Source organism: Protopterus annectens, chromosome 7.part0 (assembly GCF_019279795.1).
Source record: "Protopterus annectens isolate FY-2018-M chromosome 7.part0, PAN1.0, whole genome shotgun sequence".
Classification (NCBI taxonomy): domain Eukaryota; kingdom Metazoa; phylum Chordata; order Ceratodontiformes; family Protopteridae; genus Protopterus; species Protopterus annectens.
In genome coordinates this window covers 1,056,717,550-1,056,738,648 of record NC_056739.1, presented here as the reverse complement: position 1 = coordinate 1,056,738,648, position 21,099 = coordinate 1,056,717,550, and the positions used below count along the sequence as shown (strand labels likewise).

General features: G+C 39.7%; 1 protein-coding gene across 1 annotated transcript in view; it reads left to right on the top strand.

Moving 5' to 3' along the window:
• The window catches only part of LOC122806852 (semaphorin-3A-like), a 1,149,356-nt gene that overhangs the window by 923,567 nt on the left and 204,690 nt on the right, over positions 1 to 21,099 (top strand). Inside the window, exon 9 of the mRNA XM_044077612.1 lies at positions 9,858 to 9,927. Within this exon, the coding sequence (XP_043933547.1) occupies positions 9,858 to 9,927 (70 nt within the window). The remainder of the gene's footprint in view (positions 1 to 9,857; positions 9,928 to 21,099) is intronic.

The following is a 21,099-nucleotide window of genomic DNA, read 5'->3' as shown; positions in this document are numbered from 1 at the left end:
AATGAACAATTATTTTTGTAATTTTTGTTTATTTGTCTGGTTACTTGTTTGTTAACCAGATAAGCCCATCAGACCCAAGAGTTTCATTTTAGCAGCAACCTGAAAGTACTGTTTGGTGAAGTGACTTGCATTCTGACTGCATTATTCCTACAACCGGACACCTAAACATTGATCAGTTAATCAATACCTGCATATTTTCTACACTTGTACACTACTTTTGGAGGCTGATAAAGTTTAGATGACTTTTGAACTACAGAAAATTATTAGATGGTCATGTCAAATCACAAGCTCATAAAATTCAGCATTCCATTTTGTGAAAACCTAACTAGGATATGCAGAGAGTACATGTGCAAATGAATAGAATGTGTGACTCTTCACTGACTATTCAGTTGCCCTCACCCCTTAGTGTCCTGTGAAGTGAGAAATGGTAAATAGGAAAATGTATTGTCTTGTATTTTTAGGTTTCTTATTTTCCTGCTCTTTGAATAGTGCTGCAGTGGTGCAGCGGTTAACGTTGCCTCACAGCAAGAGGTTCTCATGTTAGATTCTCAGCTGGAGCCCCTTCTGTGTGGAGTCCGCATGTCCTCCCTACAGTCGAATGACATTTAAAGAAATGCAGGTAGGTACATGTGTGAATGGGTGTGCCTTCTTTGAAGGTTGGGCATCGGGCTGGCAACTCGGCACCGTAAACATCCTCTGCCAATAATTAGCAGACCGGAGCTCCACTTTGGTGACCCATAACTGGGTAAAGCCAAAAGAAAGTTTTATTTTCCTGCTCTTTGATTTGATTGTGCAGGAAAAATTGGAACACCGAGGCTCAAATAGTGAAATGTAGTAGTTAATAGCAATTGCGTGGTGGTCTTATCGGCTACAGTACTTCAACACACTAAGATGGTCTCCTCCCACTCTGTAGTAAGAAACTGAGAACATGAAAAGAGATATAAACAGCTGGAACCAGATGTTGTGCCTTTGTGAACAGATGGATTTTTGTATTGTTCAGATACATGTTCTATGCTTTCACGATTCATTGCTGTGTTGGCTAGCTTACCTTCTTCTCAAATGTATATTTTTTGCTTGCGTCCCATTTTGAGTGTTGCTGCTGAAACAGACCCTTCTGTTCAACCTGTAGAGGCTCCCTGCTCCTCCTCATACTACTGGTTGCATACTGGTTCTTTGGCTCTGAGCTAGGTGTAGTGGTCTCTCACATTCACCCGTGCACCCACAACACAACTGTCTTATGGCATTCATTTTGCTTGTAAAAAACATATCCAAAACACAGTTAACTTGTATCTCAGAAAGACTTGTGAGAACAGTAGGACTTGAAAGTAGGGAGTTGTCAAACCAGAAATCAGCTTAGTATATGAGTTTTGTTTTGTTTGATTTGCTTCTATCTGTAGCGTACCTTAATTAATTTGGGAGTCAAGAAAGGATTAGAAACTAAGTCCTCACAGGGAAAGTCAGGCATATTTAGAGCAATTTCACTCCTTGCAGAAGGAGACTTTACAAATGATAAAGAGACTGCAACAATATCCTACTGCAGTTTTCTGACTCCCAAGTGTCTACTGTTTTTCATCGACAACTCCAAGACCTCAGATATCTATGTAAGGAAAAAAGCTAAGAAACATCTTTGCAAGTAGAAAGTAAATAGGAAACACCTCTGCAAGTAGAAAGTAAAAAAGACAAACCAGAAATTCTATAGATGGATTATTTTATGCTATAGTAGTAGATTTAATGGTTTGTAGAAAGAACAGGAAGTAAATATTCTTTCCTCCTAGATGATGTGATCTCAGATGTAGTGTAGAAATTAAGGGTGTGGAGGCAGATCCTCTCATCTAGGGATGCACAGACTTCTCCCTGCAAAGAAAAACATGTGCTTAGATTCACAGTAATGTAACACAGTGAGAATACGATCTTCTGCTAGGATGTAAAATCAACTGCTGCAGATCTATCTGATGCAGGAGATTGGGTAGCTGCTTCCTTGGGTGACAATGTGTAGAGGGTGAAAAACAGGTTGCCTTTTTACAAGATGTTCTTTCTTTCAATGAGTTCTTAGGTTGTTGCATAATAGCTTGTTGCACTCTTTAAAAAAATTAGCTTGACAGTTTGCAAGCTGTCATTAAGCATCTGTGATGTGACACTTAAATTTGTGTGTTTCTCAGGGTGCCAGACTGAACTGCATGGCTCTAATTCTTTTATTCATTCACAGAGTTAGCTGCATGTGCAGATACGAGATTTTCAGCTACGACACTGCTGTGCACTAAGCAGTTCCTCTCCTTCTCTGCAGTTTGGAATAATCTGGAACAGTGGGAGCACTGAACAAGGTTTCACTGCTAGGACAAGCTGGCATTCCTACATAAATGGGTGTATATTGAAATTCCAAATACCATAATTGGAATCCTCAGAACTGATGATTTGTGGGGAATACATATAAGTTTAAGACAGGCTATCTCACAGGATTCTGTTTGTTCTGAGGTACATACAGCAGTCAATGACTGTGTTTACTATGTATAAGGAAGCAGGAGTTTGGGGAGTGCACCCATTTTAGGGAGTAGAGAGATCAAAGTGCCCGCCCCTTGTAAAAATGCTTTAACAGCAGTCTTTAAAATGATTTGCTGTTTGCTGTATTCATATTTTAAGTTCTGACATATCAAGACTTGCAGTATTGAGCCTTGCGCTTTTGATTGATAGTATAAATGACAAACTGCCATTGTTTTAATAGTCAGTGTTTGTGCTGCACTGTTTGCATTCCACAATGCAGAGAAGGATTTTTATTGGCCCCCCCCCTCGTCTAGATTCTGCAGAAATGTCTCCTCATCTGAACTACACAGAAGGTCCCCCTGTTCTTCTTGCAGTCATCAAGGGAGCCTCTGTTGTGGCGTGTTTGCAAGTAGTGGGTATCCCTGCTGGCATGAAGGCATACCTCTCAAGAGTCCTGATTTTGCTTGTTTTTGCTCTTTCCTTTGTAAAATGTTTGAGCTGTTTGGTAAATCGCTGAGAATCTCAGTCAGTAATGCCACACAGTTTCATACATCTTATTGTTTATAAAACGCATGCTGATGCTAAATCTGTTATATTAACTTAAGCGAATTAGAGTAATATTTAAAAATTGTCCCTAATTTTGGGCCTTTACATCCACATTATTTATGGCTTTCTTCAGAATTCTTAAGCAAAGAAGTTGGTAGATATGACCAGTGGCAAAGATGTGATAGGCCTCCAGGAGTATCATATTTTTTTTGTTTTCGCATCATGCATTGTTTATATACTTAAAAGGTTAAGCAAACTGTTGAAGGTCATCTCCTAGGACTGAGACCACGGATCTAATGTTCTCAATGAATATAAGCTACAGGGCTATAGATGTGTCATTCTCCTTTTCAGACAGTTACATAGGCAGCAGAGACACTTAGATGTGGAGACAAACATATCTATGAGAAACACAGTTCATCTAACCCCAGAGGCAAATTATATTACTAAACAATCCTACTAAACTCTAAACACACCTAAATGTAACCCTACCTTGCTTTATTAGTGCTAGTATAGATGCAAAATGTATGCACTGTATGCCCCTTACTTGTTCTGTATCAACCACTGTCATATACACATCAGTCATGCAGTCATCTAAGTAAGCAGAACTCCAACTATTTCTGTATGTAACCCTGTTATGGCTAGCTTGTATTTAGCTGTCTGTCAGGTGCTAGAATCCACCATATCATGCACGCACTCAACTCTCTCAACAACAGGTACTGTTTTGACTCCGTCGTACTCGTAGTCCATGGTGGTGTGAACAACTTGAGATGTACCTCTCTGGACTATATGAAGAGAGTCATGACTGATCTCTCAGATTATGTGTCTCAGGCAGGTACATTCCTAGCCTAGCCTTAAGCAGCATTTTACCTTCATCTAGGGTAATGCCTCAACACAAACAGAAAATGATTGGCTTCAATAATTGGCTTAGTTTCTGGTGTCATTCTAAGGGGCTCCACTGTCTGTCAGCCTGGGATGACATGATCCACAAACCTCAATGCTTTGCCAGAGTTGGTCTTCATCTGTCTCCCCTGGGATGTTGGCTCCTGGCTAAGGCTCTTGCCACCCTCATAGTGTCTTTTTTAGGCAGTGTCTCAAGGAAAAAATTCCAGATGTAAAAACTCCATTTAAAAACGTCAAGGTTATGCTAAATGCTAGGAGTCTTAACATGAAACTGCATTCACTGGAAGCAGTCCTCACCTTGGAAGATGCAGACATTTGTGCCATCACGGAGACCTGGTTCAAGGCTGTGGAGAGCACCCCAGCCATACCAGTTTACACCTCCTTCCACACACTCAGACCACAAACTGAAGCCATGAAAACTAAAGGAAGGGGTATATTAATATTCATTAAAGATAAATACACCTCCAGATTGGTTAAACAGTATGATTCCCTGGAGATACTTCAGGTGCAATTAACTATTGGTAGGACACCTATTCAAGTCATTGCCAGCTACAGGACCTGCTCTGTGAATCAGGACACCAACTCTGCCTATTTGGATCTATTTGAGTCTGTCAAGATACACCTGAACACCATGGTTTTGGGTGACTTTAACTATTTGAGTCTGTCAAGATGCATCCGAACACCATGGTTTTGGGTGACTTTAACTACCCATCCATTGACTGGGTAAATCACCTGTGCTCAAACTCACTTGCCCAAAGGTTCCTCGACTTTGTTAACTCTGGTGCCCTGGACCAGCTGCTTGACACCCTCATAAGGTGTGCCAACATCCTGGATCTGGTGCTTACCACAATATGCGGACCACTGTAGCACTCCCACTTTGAGGTCTGACCTCAAATCAGTCTCATTCAAAGTAGCTGTCACACCTATGCAGAGTTCTACACCAGTGCTTTATACATACACCTGTATAACTGCATTGACTCATCCATACCTGACAGGACCAAAACAAACTCCTCAAGGAAGAGTAAACCTGCCTGCTGGACAACTGTTATTAACAGGCTTTACAATAAGAGGAAGAAATTGCTGTCTAAGAGTAAGAGGGAGTGAGGCCTAAATTAGAAACACTCCCTCCTCAGCATAAGTAAGCAAGTAAGACTTCTTGTGAAGTCTTCCAAAGCAAACCATTAATCCAAATTAGTTTTCTCAACTAAGGACAACCATAAGGCATTCTTTAATTACATCTGTAACCTAAAAGGAAAGGCTGAGATTTGTGCCAAATTGGTAGTTATTGATACCACATATACTGAGCCTGTGGATGTAGCTAACCTGTTGGCCGACAGGTTCTGTGAAAACTTCACTCCCCCTGTACCTGACACACATATGACATCCCTACCACCTATCCCCTACCTTGTATCTCTAAAGAGCAGGTCATAAACACCCTCTCTAAGACCAAAAACACAGCATCTATGAGACCTGATAACATCCCAGGCTGCATAGTACAGGGGCTCCAACAAGAACTAGCAACACCATTGGGTAATCTTTTCATTCATAGTCTAAGCACCGGCTTCATCCCAGCTGAATGGAAAATGGCCACCATTACTCCCTTGCACAAAGGTGGTGCTTCCACTGAGCCCAGTAACTATAGACCTATTAGACTGACTGGCTCTATCTGCAAAGCTGTGGAGCGAATCATCATGGACCTTATCAACAAAGATGTAGGTAATCTCCAAACACTTGACCCTACTCAGTTTGGGTTTGTTAAAGGGAGATCATGCCTGTTAAACCTGGTGGACTTCTTTAAGACAGTCACCAAAGCCCTGGACAAGGGGAAGTCTGTGCATACAGTGTACCTAGACTTAGACAAAGGTTTTGACACTATCCCCCACTCAGGCATCATTGACAAACTCACCCAGCTAGGTATCAACCCTTATATCATTAGATGAGTTTCTAACTGGCTCACTGATAGAACACATATAGTCAAAACAGGGGAATCTACCTCCAACAGCAGACCTGTAGCCAGTTGTGTTCCACAGGGTACTGTTTGGAATCTATTTCTCCAAAGTACAAGCAAAGCGCTTACTGAGTAAGGAGCTGCTTATTTTGGTAAATAAAGGCTGCTGTGAGGATTTTATCCTTTGCTGTTTGATTTTGTTTGTGTTGTTGCTGAATTCTCCATTTTATTGCAAAGTACAAGAAACTACCACATCAATAGCAACACCATAAGTACACACTCAGTGGTGAGAGACCTGGGTACGCAGGTTGACAGCAATCTTACCTTTGATCACCATGTCTCCACAGTGGTAAGAAGGGCATTCTATATTGCTCATCTCATAAGTAACCGCATTGCCTCCAGAAGAAAAGATGTTATAACCTCCCTGTACTCTTCCCTCATCAGGCCAGTAATTGAGTACATCACCCCCTTTGGTATGTGCCTTTCCAAGCACCTGCAGCAATTGGAGAGACCACAAAGGTTCCTCACAAGGAAAATTCAAGGTATTCAGCATCTGTCCTATGAGGCTTGTCTGAAATCACTGTCACTTTATTCTGTTTCATGCAGACTACTCAGAGACAGTCTCTGCCTTGCATATAAGGCAATCCCTGACCCTGCTTTATTGGAAATGCTGCATATCTCAGCCTCAAACTACACATTCCATACTGTATAAACCTGCAAATTGCCCTGCCCTAGCTAACCTCTTATCCCCTTATAAACCCTCTCGACCCCTCCAAAGTACTGACCAAAACCTGCTGGACACCTACAGACCCAATAAAACCATAGGCAAATTACTTTACAAATGCTCTATGTCTCAAACTTGGAACAAGCCCCCTAGCCATCTACTCTTTATCCACTCTCCCAACATTTTTAAAAGAGAACTAAGTTACCTGGCCAACTCTCCATCTTGCACCTGTCACCCACCACCTAGCTATTCTTCTTCTTTCAGCATTACAACTGCTATATCACATATGCAAGCATTGGATAACTCTGTAGATATTTGTATTGCATTTTTATTTGATTTTAATTATTGTATTATTGCTATACATTGTTTGTAACTTTGTTCGTTATATCGGAGCTTTTCTCCTCAGGTCTCCACTGAAAACTGGCCCCCAGCCCAGTGGACCAACCCGGTTAACAAAAGACAAATATGTGCAAGTGAAATGGTACACAGATTACTTGCTATAGAGACCTTAACCTGTTATGTGACATTAATACAACCTGCTGGATGGACAGATTTGTCTCCCAGAGGTTACCATACCTTTGGAACAGACTCTCACTTCATGTCAAACAGAGCACCTCATTGGCCCTCTTTAAACACAGTCTGGACAATTGAATGGGTAACAGTCAATTCACTCCAGGGGTTCTACCTGTGTCCCTGTTGGACATGGACATTAGGTGCTGATCGTGGAAATAAGGGTAGAACTTGACTAGGCTTTAAGTGCCCTAGGTCCATTAGCCTAGTAACTTTCTATGATCCTATGATCCAAATAACATTGTCTCACACCACACCGCCCTCTCGGTACTCTAATTATATGCATACCATAGAAAGGAACTCCTTTTGAGTGTAAATCAAAGCATCTCACAGTTCTGCATATATTAAACTCAGTATCCTGTAACACTACAGTGAAACTGCTATGAAAGCCCAAACTTTCATCTGTCATTGCTGGAACAGTCTGTTCTCCCTATCATTATGTACAAGTACTTCAAAGAAGATTGTTCCACCTTGTCTTCATATTCTACCCAGTTCTCCTAAGGACTTTCTGGAAGCTAGCTAGAATGGTTTAAAAATTTCCTCTGATCCATTTCACACTCCGCAGCTTATGCTACCTACTAAAATAGGTAAAACCTGAAACAAAAAAGCCACATACTTGTCTTAATCCACATTGTATCTGCATCTGGCAAGAGCACCTGACTTAGCATTAAGCTTCCCTCACCTGCTATTTGCAGTCAGATCAAAATCCAGAGAGCATATAATTTGACACTAATGCATTCAACTTCATACTGAGGGATCTGGGCTGGACACCTCGCTCTATGGATTCTGCAGTGGAGTAGTTCAGCTTTGTCTCTCAGTCCACAATAACTTAAGCCCAGTAAGACAGAGCTGAGTTAAATCCAGATTCCTTCCTGTGATGACCCCAGAAAGTCAGTTTTAAATCTTCACAGATTCAAACTGTATAATTTCTGCAAAAATTAAAATAAAATAAAAAAAAACAGAATTTCTGTCTGTGTTAACCTATTTGCAGACTAAGACCATCACAGTATAGAGTAATACAAGTACTTGCTTTCCCACCAAAGCAGTAACAGAAATAATACAAAAGGTTCTGCTGTGGACTATAACACCTATTACATGTTTGTAGATCAAAACAGATTCCCCTTTAAATTCAACAGGAATAGCTGAACAGTTGAGCACTCACTTGGACAGCAGCATAATTCCTAGCTTAACGCTTATAACTTCCACCACAACGTCTATTAACTCCCGCTCTTTTACACTGCCTGACTTAGTGCTGTCAAAAATCACATGCTGCAGCTTAAGCAAGGCTCAGTGACGTTTCAGTTCATGCCACCTCTCTTTTTAAACACGGTTGCTTATTTCCTCTCCTCCTCCAGCACATTTCTGATAGACCAATGCATGCTTAACAGGCTCCCAGACTGGAGATGTTAGCAGTAGTAATCCTTTACATAAGGCCGGTCATTCAGCTGAACTTGGTAGCCTTTAGCTTTTGGCCTCTGTGTGTCCCCTTTCTAAAATTTTGGAAATGTAAGTACATTATTCATGTTTTTAAACTAATAGCATTCTTTGCTTCTTGATTTTCATCACAGATTTTATGCTGATCTTAGAAATCTTTCCTTGACATGATGGAATACACTTACACACTGATCTTAACCTTAACGCTGCTGGTACTTTGCTACCTGAATTGCAATGGATAGTGTCATCTGCTACTGGACTATATTCATACATTTATATATATATATATATATATATATATATATATATATATATATATATATATATATATATATATATATTATATTGCTAGTGATTCAGCAGGTACTTTGAGACAGATCTTGGCCTCTAAGATAGGATAGTTCTAGTCCTCCCACTTGACAGTTACCCTTGGAATTCCATAGGCCTCTATGATTAACCACAGCTTTTATTTTTCATTGCTCTGAATGACAAATATTGTACTACAAGGTTAAGGACTTGGCAGTCCTCTGTTAAGGCTGCACTGTGCGTTGTAGAGTCAAAATTGCAACATGAATTTAATTCTGTTCAATTCTGCTTGTCAGTAATGGCACAAAAACAAAAAAAGAAAAAGTGACATTTAAAAGTAATGAAAAATGTAAAAAAACTTTTCTTGAATCGTCACTGAATATTGGTTACCACTATATGCACTTCTCATCGTTTTATCTCCCCCCCCCCACAAACACACACACACACACACACACACACACACACACACACACACACACACACACACATGTTTATATTCTTTAAGCCATGTTCTACTAGGTTTACAGGGTTTTTGTTTAACCGCTTTCACTCCAGGAAGGAATTATGCGACCACAGCAGTTTAAATAGCATTTATGCACTGAGAAAGAAAAGACTTAAGTTCTGAAATCTTTTGACCCTGAATTTCAGTGGCTGTCATGGTATGAACAGGGCATCCTTTTTGAAATAAGTGGAATGTTTTAAACTTGAGCTTGTACTTGTATTAACTGAATACAAGATAAATATTTGCCACCAGAAAGACAGGAGAAAGAGGTTCTGTTAATTATTCACTGACCCACTGTCTCATGTTGCTCTAAAAGGAAATGAAACTTTTTGAACTTGGTGCCCTTTGACCTAATAGAAGAGTCACAGCATATATTTCCTGCTTGACAGGGAAGACAAAGTGAATGTGTGCTCACCTTTGTAGTGACACTGCTTTTCTTTGGTTTTCAGAGGACATCTTTGTGTTGAACGGGAAGGAGAAGAAGAGCCCCCTCATCTATGGCATTTTTACAGCGTCCAGGTACGTGCCTGTTCTACAGTAATATCAAGTGTCTACAAAAGCATGTAAGTGTGGACAGCTTCTGTCCCTGAAATGTCAACTAAAATGCAGCAGTACGAAAAATGTACAGCAATCAGTGGAAAATCAGGCATCTTTTCACCCTAAAAGGAGTACTTTCAGCTTCTGCATTCTGGAATGACACAAAGTACATTTAGAAACTGTGTGCAGATTTAAAAGATACATTTCTCTTGGGCACATAGTTTTTATTTGTTGAAACTGAAAATATTTGAAATGACTGTTAATAAGCACTACTTCATAAAATGTCTCAATCTTTCCTTGTAAGGGTGTCAGTTGTAAAATTAGCCCTTTAACATACATCTTTAAGGAAAAACGCAGTTCAAGCTTCCTTTATATGCCTCTAATTATGTCTGTTACATCATGTTGCAATTCCCCTTATCCATACAAACATATGTATGTGTTTGCATACACATACATTATATATATATTTTTACACCTAGAATTATGTGAAAGAAAACATTCCTAGGACAAATGACATCCATTTCACTTTCTACTCCTCTCTTACTCTATCAGTCTAAGTCATTATCTCTTATATGCTTCCATTATGTAAGATCAAGAGGTGATCACCTAAAAGTAACTTTAACGATCACTGCTTGAAATTTAAACAAAATATGTGCTCCAATAGCACATATCAAACCAGCAATTGTTTTGGGATGAAAACCCTCAACTCCAAAACATTTTATATATTTATATATATATATATATATATATATATATATATATATATATATATATATATATATATATATATATACATGTATATGTGTGTGTGTGTGTGTGTGTGTATATATATACATGGAATTGGTCGTACAACCAAATGTCGAACAGGGTTTTCTTCGAACTTATATGTCGAAGATTTAGGTGTTGAACGGTTGGAATGTTATACAAAATTCGGAATTTGACACATCCGACTGCTCTACCACCTAAACAAGTGCTACCATGGGTCAAAAAGGGGGGATGTTTGCCGTTTCGACATAATTGCATTCGCAATTATGCGTAACTACCGTTCTCTTTCGAACATGTGTTCGACATTTGGCTCTACGACCAAATCCATATATATATATATATATATATATATATATATACACACACACACACACACACACACACACACACACACACACACACACACACACACATATACACATGCTCCCAACACTACAATTGCACAAGATTGGAGAAACTCCCTAAAACATTGCACTGCAGTCTTGAGCAGTCATTGTTTTGCTCTAATACAAACAAGCAAATTATTTCTGAGGCACAGGATAGCCTGACAGCCTTCTCTTATGGCATCCTGATGTCTGATGCACAGTTTTATATTTCTTGTCTTGCTCTGTGTCAGGATATTCAGGTTAAACAAAGCTGTGATATAGTACAGAAATACAAAATAATACTAGTCACTGCTTGGCCAGCATGTACATAGGCCAGCTACATGAACCCTTAACTCATTTAATTGAAAGGGGCCCTGTGTGGCTACACATCTGTATGTATCCTCACTTGATTGCCAGGACAGAGCTTTCTCTCACCTAGCACCTCCCCTAACTGCCCTGTGTAAAGAACAGGTGGTAGACTCCAACTCATTAGCAAGAAAAGCAGATGCTAGATTTTTAAGCGTTTTTTTAGAAGGGGCAAGCCTTCCACCCACAGCTTATTCTCACTCCAATGTCAATGCATGTCAGAAAAAACACAGTGTAAAGCTGTTTTGTTTCTATAGGAGGCTGAGAGACCATATCAGTGATTAAATAGACACAAGTGAGCAACAGCATTGTATGTCTGTGTGTGTATGTGTGTGTGAAGCAATAAAAAAAAACATCCAATAAAACAACTGAGAAATCAAGCTCAAGCAACTAAATTGAGTACTTATGATCCAAGCAACTGTGCCTTCTGTGAAGGTTGACGCCGGGCTGGCAACTCGACACTGTAAAAACTCCACTGCCAATCAATCTGTAGACCGGTGATCCTCTGTGTTGACCCCTAATGGGAGAAGCCGAATGACACTGCTATGATCCAGGCAACAGAGAGTAAGCAATCCAGCATTCACTTCTTCAAGCAAACCACAGTTACGCAAATGCTTGTGTTCTCCTCTAAATTGGTGAGCTACACATTATGCAGTTAGTGTGGTGGTGAGCTGCACATTATGCAGTTAGTGTGGTGGTGAGCCACACGTTATGCAGATAGTGTGGTGGTGAGCTGCACGTTATGCAGTTAGTGTGGTGGTAAGCTGCATGTTATGCAGTTAGTGTGGTGGTGAGCTGCATGTTATGCAGTTAGTGTGGTGGTAAGCTGCATGTTATGTAGTTAGTGTGGTGGTGAGCTGCATGTTATGCAATTAGTGTGGTGGTGAGCTGTACATTATGCAGTTAGTGTGGTGGTGAGCTGCAGTTATGCAGTTAGTGTGGTGGTGAGCTGTACATTATGCAGATAGTGTGGTGGTGAGCTGCACGTTATGCAGTTAGTGTGGTGGTGACCTGCAGTTATGCAGTTAGTGTGGTGGTGAGCTGCATGTTATGCAGTTAGTGTGGTGGTGAGCTGCACGTTATGCAGTTAGTGTGGTGGTGAGCTGCACGTTATGCAGATAGTGTGGTGGTGATCTGTACATTATGCAGTTAGTGTGGTGGTGAGCTGCAGTTATGCAGTTAGTGTGGTGGTGAGCTGCAGTTATGCAGATAGTGTGGTGGTGAGCTGCACGTTATGCAGTTAGTGTGGTGGTGACCTGCAGTTATGCAGTTAGTGTGGTGGTGATCTGCATGTTATGCGATTAATATCTACATTATTTTTTAAACTATGCTCTGCCATCTCTCTCTCTCTCTCTCTCTCTCTCTCTCTCTCTCTCTCTCTCTCTCTCTCTCTCTCTCTCTCTCTTTCTCTGGCTAATAGAGCATTGTATTATTCTCTGACTGCCTATGTTTCAGAAGACAGTATGTCATTCAGAGACACATTATTTTCCCAAGTGAACCAAATATAAGCAAGATCTGATCAACCAAGGGCTGCTTGTGGTCTTCATTAGTAACTTGTCCTAGCCATTTATAGCAGCTGCTTTCTAACCTAAATAACCAGGTTTGCCACAGTGCAAAGCTCTGTCATCCTTTACATATAGCTTCTTCGGGGGTGAGCCTTACTGAAATTTTAACACAAAGCACTTACTTATTGGTCATGTTTTTGGTGTGCTCCTCTTTTGCTTGTTATCCTTCATTGGGTTGAATAAGATGAAATTTCCTAATGATTTAACCAAATATGCTTTCCATGAATTTCACTGCTATTGTAGTTAGTCTGGCAGTAGTAGCATGCACACTTGTACTGGATATAGATGTAGTGTTTAGCATTTATATGATGCAGCTTATGGAGGCATGGTTGCTGAAGTTTTAGCAATGCCTCTGCAGAAGATGAATCATGCCAAACAGTGATTATATTGAGCCATTTTTATGTCACAGAAGTTCCACATGTTCCTAAGCTGTGTTATTCATTGCACTTTGAAAAACAATATTTTGCATAATTACAGAGTCCCGTAAATCTTTTGGCAGACATTGTCAGGGCCTGATTTCCATGCCTTGTTGACATACACAGGAACAACGCACAGAACAGTAATGCTTTGTCAGGCACTACAACCAATCAGAGATGTCTCTGATTCATCTTGTTTGATCCATATTTAAGACGACTATAAATCTGTAACCCATTTATTTCTTAATGCTGCACAGGTGTTACCCTCATTGAGGCTTCATGTAACTCATTTCAGGCATCAGGCCGAGTTTATTGATACTAGCTCACCCTTCTTTCTGCTTTATAAGGTCCCTCTTAGATATTGCACAGCCTCTGGCAACTACCTCCTACGTAGTGAGTTGTTAACATAATGTGACAGTGGAGATGCTCTGACCCTAACGGCCTTCTCAAAATGGTTACTCATAACTCATCTGGTCCTAATGTTTTGTACTTTGGAAAAGTTTATGAATATGGACATTTACAGTGTCATTCATGGAGGAGCATACATTTATTTAATTCAGTTTTTGTAAATATGCAAAACATTATTTTTTCATGCAAAGAATAACAATAGCAATAGCATTACATTTTATACTCTAATTATTTAAACAGTGTAGTAATATACCCTCTGAATGCAGCTGATGTACTGAAGAGAAGTTGTCGTTAGATACGTATTTGTTAGGAGCTGCAGATCTGCAAATCAAACAGCATCAGAACTACTAGATCCAAAGACCTAATTTTTGCTTGTTATACAAGACATTTTGCAGAGACATTTGTATCTGAGAGAATTCCCATTCTCTGGAATAGACTCACCATCCATATGAAACAAAGTCCCTCCCTAACTCTTTTTAAGCATAACATGGACCACTGGGTGAGACAGAGGCAGCCAGAAAATCATATCTTAACCAACAATCACCCCCTGTATAAATACCTAAAACATAAAACTTGTACATGTCATATTTAGGTTGCATGGCTAGGCTTATAAAAAGCCCCAGTGGTTACCAGCCTAGTATACACATATGAACCTATGAAAACTCTACTAAACAGCAACTGACAGTGCATAAAGAATTTAACTATAAAAGCATGGTCAGGCAAAGTTCAGCTTTTATTTAATGTTAAGAGCTGTATCTCTCTAAGGAAGTGATACCTTTAAGGCAGCTCAGTGTGACAGTTGTTAGTAATTCTACCTCACAGCACTTAGTTCTGTAGTTACATTTACAGCTATAATACTTCCTGTTCAGAGTATAAACACCCTTCCTGTGCCACATAGATTTCTGCTAGGTGATCCAGTTTCCTCCTATCTCCAGGTAGTCCATATGTGTGAATGAGTGCTTCCTGAAATGGCTTAGCGCCCTACTCAAGATTAGTTTCACTACACTGTGGCCAGCGAGTTCTGGAATAGGCTGTGGCTTCCCCAAATCCTATTCTAGTTTAAGTAGGCTATTAGAGAAAGAATGAATGAATGATTTGCATTAAAACAAAAGCTGTACTTCTAATAACTAACCATAATTGTTTCCATTCCCAGTATGTATTAATGTAGTTACTATGATACCAATTTTACTGACATAACACATTGTGACATGACAAAAGATGATTATGTCTTCATGTAGGAAGTAAACTATAGAGGTAAGCACTGCTGACCTGAATGAGAATCATAAGGGAAAACTTCATGTATTCATATGCAGTTTCACAAAATAAGAAACACAAAACACCACCTACAGAGTGACCACAACTTGAATTGTGCTTAGTGATGTATAATGCAACTCTTAAGTAGTCAGCTTAGACTTGTGAACAGCAAAGGAGCAGCAGAGTATGCACTGCACAAGGTTCAATCCCCCCCACCCCAGATATGTGATTTCATAAATTCTGTCCTCCAGTGCCTCAGTCCATTGGCATAAGAATATTGATATCAGCTACAGTACTCATCTTCTGCAGTCAGCAGAGAGCTAGCTGGCATGAAGACAGTCAAGGTGCTTTTGTGCAGCTCTCACTGACCTAAGGCAGGATATCACTTAAGTCACCAAGTTACTGTTTTTAATTTCTCCAAGTCTTTTGGGTTTCAAACACCATGGCGGTCATGGACCCCATTCCTAAGTCAAAGTATGATTAAAGTTCATGAAATTAGTATTGTTTCAATCTTTGATGTTAGCCAGAAGTGCTTTCGCAGCACCTGTAATGTGCCCAGTAATGGCTCCTTCTGCAATTCGTGCAGAGTTACATATATCGGTAACATATCTAAGCATGATTGTAAATACTTTTTTATAAGACCCATTGCTCCTAGTACTCTTGAAACTGTCTGGGTATCTTTCTTCCACATCGCCCCCATTTCTGCCTGCATATCCTGGTATTTTATGACTTTGTGTCTCTCTGTATGTAAGACACTGTAGTCACTGGGTGTAGCAATTTCAGTAATTAATGCTACTTTTGTCTTCTTTTCATGGGCTACTATATCTGGAATTTATACCTTTGTCTACCTTCTTGGATTTTATTTTACATATCTTGGATTTTACAATTGGACTGGATGCATTTAAGGTGGAGATGGGGTTATATCAAGGATCAGCTCTGAGCCCTTTCTTATTTGCAATGGTGATGGACAGGTTGACAGACGAGATCAGACAGGAGTCCCCATGGACTACAATGTTTGCAGATGACATTGTGATCTGTAGTGAGAGTAGGGAACAGGTGGAGGAGACCCTGGAGAGATGGAGATATGCTCTAGAGAGAAGAGGAATGAAGGTCAGCAGGACTAAGACAGAATATATGTGTGTGAATGAGAGGGAGGATAGAAGAATGGTAAGGAGTAGAGGTGGCGAAGGTGGATGAGTTTAAATACTTGGGGTCAGTAGTTCAGAGTAACGGTGAGTGTGTAAGAGAAGTGAAGAAGAGAGTACAGGCAGGATGGAGTGGGTGGAGAAGAGTGTCAGGAGTGATTTGTGACAGACGAGTACCTGTAAGAGTGAAAGGGAAGGTCTACAAGAGGGTAGTGAGACCAGCTATGTTTTATGGGTTGGAGACAGTGGCATTGACAAAAAGGAAGGAGTTTGAGCTTGATGTGGCAGAGTTAAAGATGTTAAGATTTGCACTGGGTGTGATGAGGGTGGACAGGATTAGGAATATAGCAAATTTCACTGAACCCAGGTCTCCCTCTGCAGCCTTCTTTTCCTGTGCAGGAGCTGTTCACAGCCTTTCGGACTTGGCAAACCTAATGGTCCAGGGTCTTTGGTCCCCTCTATGAGGAAGGAACACAAACATCAAAGAAATGAGGGCTTTGATTTTTTCTCTTCAAGCTTTCCAATCTTCTCTTTGCTCAGGCCCCCTGAAGGTGTTCACAGACAACACCACAGTCCTTTGGTATGTGAACAAACGAGAGGAAACAAAGTCTTATCTGTTTTGCCAGTTGGCTCGTCAGGCTTGGGAGATTGCTTCCCAATCAAAAGTCATCTAACAAGCAATTTACATTCCTTCAGCTCAAAATATTCTGGCAGACAATCTAAGCAGGTTCATGACTCAATCCCATGAATGGATGCTCTACAGGGATGTGTTTCTGGACATTCTTCACCCATGGGATACACCTCAAATATATTTTTGCCTCCTCTCTGAACAGACAACTTCCACAATTTTGTGCCAGAGTTCCAAGTCCTCTGATTTGGAAGGTGGATGCTCTTTCAGTATCCTGGAAGGGGATGTTTCTTTACATATCCCTAACACCCTTCCCACTGATTCAGAAATTTCAGCTGAAGATTCAGCAGGACAAACCAAAAATCTTGCTGGTGACCCCTTTTTGCCCAAGACAACACTGGTTCCCTCTTCTTCTGCAATTAGCCAAGCCAGTCATCACAAGTTACCTCACAGCATGGATCTACTCACACAAGACAAGGGATCACTTATTCACCTACTACTTAAAAACCCTGAACCTAACTCTTTACGTGACTGGCTTCTGATCCCTTTTTGACACCTTTTCTCTGAGTATGTACTTCTAGTCCTGCAGGAGTCCAGGAAACCTAATACAAGGAGATCCTACTTGTCAAAATGGAAAAGGTTCTCCATCTGGTGTCTAAAAAATCAGCTAGATCCATTGTCAATGGATATCCCTCTAGTTTTGTTTTATGTATTTGAGCTGCTTAAGGCTGGATTGGCTTATTCTTCTGTGAAAGCCCAGTTATCTGCCATTTCTCCATGTCTTCCTATATCTCCTCCCTTAGCCTCTAGGCTATAGGTTAAGCTCTTTCTGAAAGGTGTCCTTCATATAAGACCTCACAGGAAACCTACTCCTCCACCCTGGAATTTGAATTTTGTGCTGGAAAAACTTATCCAAGCCCCCTTTGAGCCCATTGGCATGGCTTCTACTTTTCCATTGTACTTGGAAGGCTGTCCTGCTGGTGGACATGACTTCTGCTGGGAGAGTCTCTGAACTACAAGCTTTAATGGTTTCTCAACCTTTCTTTATTTTCCACAACATAGGCTGTCTCTCTGTACTAAACCCTCTTTCATGCCCAAGGTGGTTAATGATTTGTCCCTTAACCAATATATTAATCTACCTCCCTTCTTTCCCTCATATCAAAGTTCCAGTGAAAGGGTGTTACATACTTTAGATGTGCATAGATAGGTCAGATTTTACTTGGATAAAACTAAGTCCTTTAGGAAATCTGAGCAATTTTTTGTTTCCTTTTACTCCAGGGCATTGGGAAAGCCTGTCTCAAAATGGTCTTATCTCTTCATGGATTTCTAAGGCATCTCTTTCTGCTATGTTTTCCATGGCAAAACTCAAAACTTTCTTCCTTAGTAAAACCTCATTCCACCAGGGCTGTGGCTTCATCTTGGGCCTTTTTCAAGGGTTGGACACTGCATCCATCTTGGAGGTAGCTACATGGTAGCTACATGATAAAAGTCTTTTGTATACTGGCCAGACGTTCGGGTCACCTAGGCGGGGAATCCCTCATGTTATGAATACTGCAACATGGAAAAGAAGGACATCTATGGTTATGATAAGATGTTACACGACTATTCTATCCCATGTGATATAAGCTTCATCATTTTCTATGATGCTTTGTGGCTCATGTTTCCAGTGCTTTTCAGCTACTTCAATATTATTTTTGCACAATCCCCAGTGCAACAGCCTTGCCACATTATTATGCCTTTCAGTGTACGTCCTTCTGCCATTAGTATATCTCTGTTTCCAACTCTGTTTTACAAAACTTACATTTGTCTGTTTCTCCCACATGTTCAATTGACTCTGTAAACCACAGTGTATGTAGTCCACTATCTTGGGCCACCAATATTAACCTTTTGTCTTTTGGTTTAAATTCACATATCTATAACCATTCCTGCTTTTGATCCTGATCAACATGAGGTTGTTCCAAGAGTTTTCTATACTTGCAGCTATATTTATGCATGTTCTACATTTCTTGCCTTCTCATCTGATCCTTCACCTTATATTCTTTCTTTTGTTTTTTGGCACATTCAGTTGCTGCCTGATTTTTATCTATTTCTGGTTTGATTTCCATTCTCACTTGACACCAATATGCTTCTGCTAAACTAAGCAGGGAAGTCATCTTAGAATTATTCTCCTCATGTTTTAAATCTATCACTACGTTTGGGTCTTGAGAGGTCAGCAGATATGTATGCAGTCCTATTGTTGCAGATCTATACATGTAATCAATTTCGAGGAGGCCCATATCTCCTTCAGAATGGGGAATATATAGTCTTGTTATACATTGATTTTTATAAATCATTTGATGAGCATGAAGCATCTTTTTTGTTTTCCTGTCCAACCTATCCAACAACTTTTGGGGCCAGTCAGTCACTCCAAAACTGTAAGTTAGGACAGGAAGAGTAAATTGATTTATAGCTTGGACTTTGTTCCTACGTCAGTGCTGTTTTCAGTATTAATTTAAGTCTTCTAAAATATTCCTTACTTAGTTTTATTCGCATTTGTTGATGTTTTATTGTTGATTCTTCATAAGTTTCCAGATATTTATACACTCGCTCTTGCTCAACTTCTTTTATATCACATTCCTGTCCCAAACTTATGTTTCCTTGGTGCTGAAGCTTTCCAACTTTAAAGCTTGCTTTTGTGCATTTATCAAGACCAAATGACATTTTTATATCATCTGAAAAAGTTTTGACTGCTTGCAGTTATGCTTTCAGTTCCTCATCTGATAAACTATACAGTATTAAATCATCTACAAAAAGATGAGAAGTTTTTACTCTCTGTTTTTTTCCGGGAGACAAATTGTGAGTTAAGGGCAAGACAAAAGAGCAGCAATGACAGAGTAATGCTGGAATATCTCCCTTTGAATTTTTATTCCTGGAATAATAATTTGTCCTTTATCGTGGCTTAACTGCAAAGTGGTTTGCCACTGTTTCAAGTTTTCTGTAATGTAATCGATCAGTGTGGGTGTATCTTATACATTTTTAAGCACTCTTGTACACATTAATGTGGGATACTGTCACATGCTTTTTTGTAGTTTATCCATGCCATACTTAGATTCTTCCCCTTTTTACAGTTCTCCATCATGACTTTTATTTAACATCAAATGAACATCAAATAATGCTTTGTTCCATATGACTTTCTTTTATTACCTTTTTGTTCAATTGCTATGACTGAGTTTTCTTCTAAATGACTACAAACTCTGTTGGCATCAATTCCAGTGTATAGTTTATACATCGTCAGAAGGCAAGTTATTGGTCTATACTTTTTGGGATAGCTTGCAGGTTCACTCTTAAGTAGGAATATTGTTTTTCCAGTTAACCAGGCTGGTATCTGTTTGGGGTGCACATATAAATAGTTCTTACTCATGGCTAAATCTTTATGTAAAGATGTTAGTACTTTTAACCAGAAGTTAGGTACTGCACCTCAGTCTGGGGTTTTCCAGTTAGGAGCTTTTCATAATTTTGTTTCAGTCTCTCTGGCCATTGCTTCATCCCTTTGCATATACTGTACATTTGAACTTCTTATTTTCTTTTACTTCTTCTATCCATTTTGCATCTTTGTTATGGCCCACAGGATCTTCATAGATGTTGCTCCAAAATGTATCTATTTCTTTTTTTGGTGGTGTTTCAATCCCTTTTGCCTTCTTTCCCAATTCCCTATAAATTTTTTTGGGTCATCAGTAAATTGCTTATTTTGTACTTTTTCTTTATATTTATCTTTTAAGTTTTTCTGCCTGTGCTGATATTTTTAATTTATTATTTGTGATAGCACACAACAAATCCTGATCTGTTCTGATACCGTAAATCGCTTTTATCACATCTGTCTTTTGAATATTTTTGTTGATCTGTTCTTTCTTCTGTACTATTCCAACAGTGACATTTCTGTCTTAATTGCTTTATAGGTTTCTCTATGCGATACTTCCATGATGGCATTTGATTTCTCCCTTCCTTTCCCGCACTACCATGTGTTTTTGTGATTAAGACTTTCTGTTATTAATTTAGCTGCACAGGAATATAGCCTATTTGTTTCTGTTATATCACATGAATCTCTATAAGTCTTTTGGCTTTTCCTGGTTAGGGGTTGCCACAGCGGATCTCTGGTCTGCTTATGATTGGCAGTAGATTTTTACAATGTCAAGTTGCCAGCCCGGCGCTCAACCTTCAGAGAAGGCACACATGCATTCACGTACCTATCTGCATTTCTTTTAA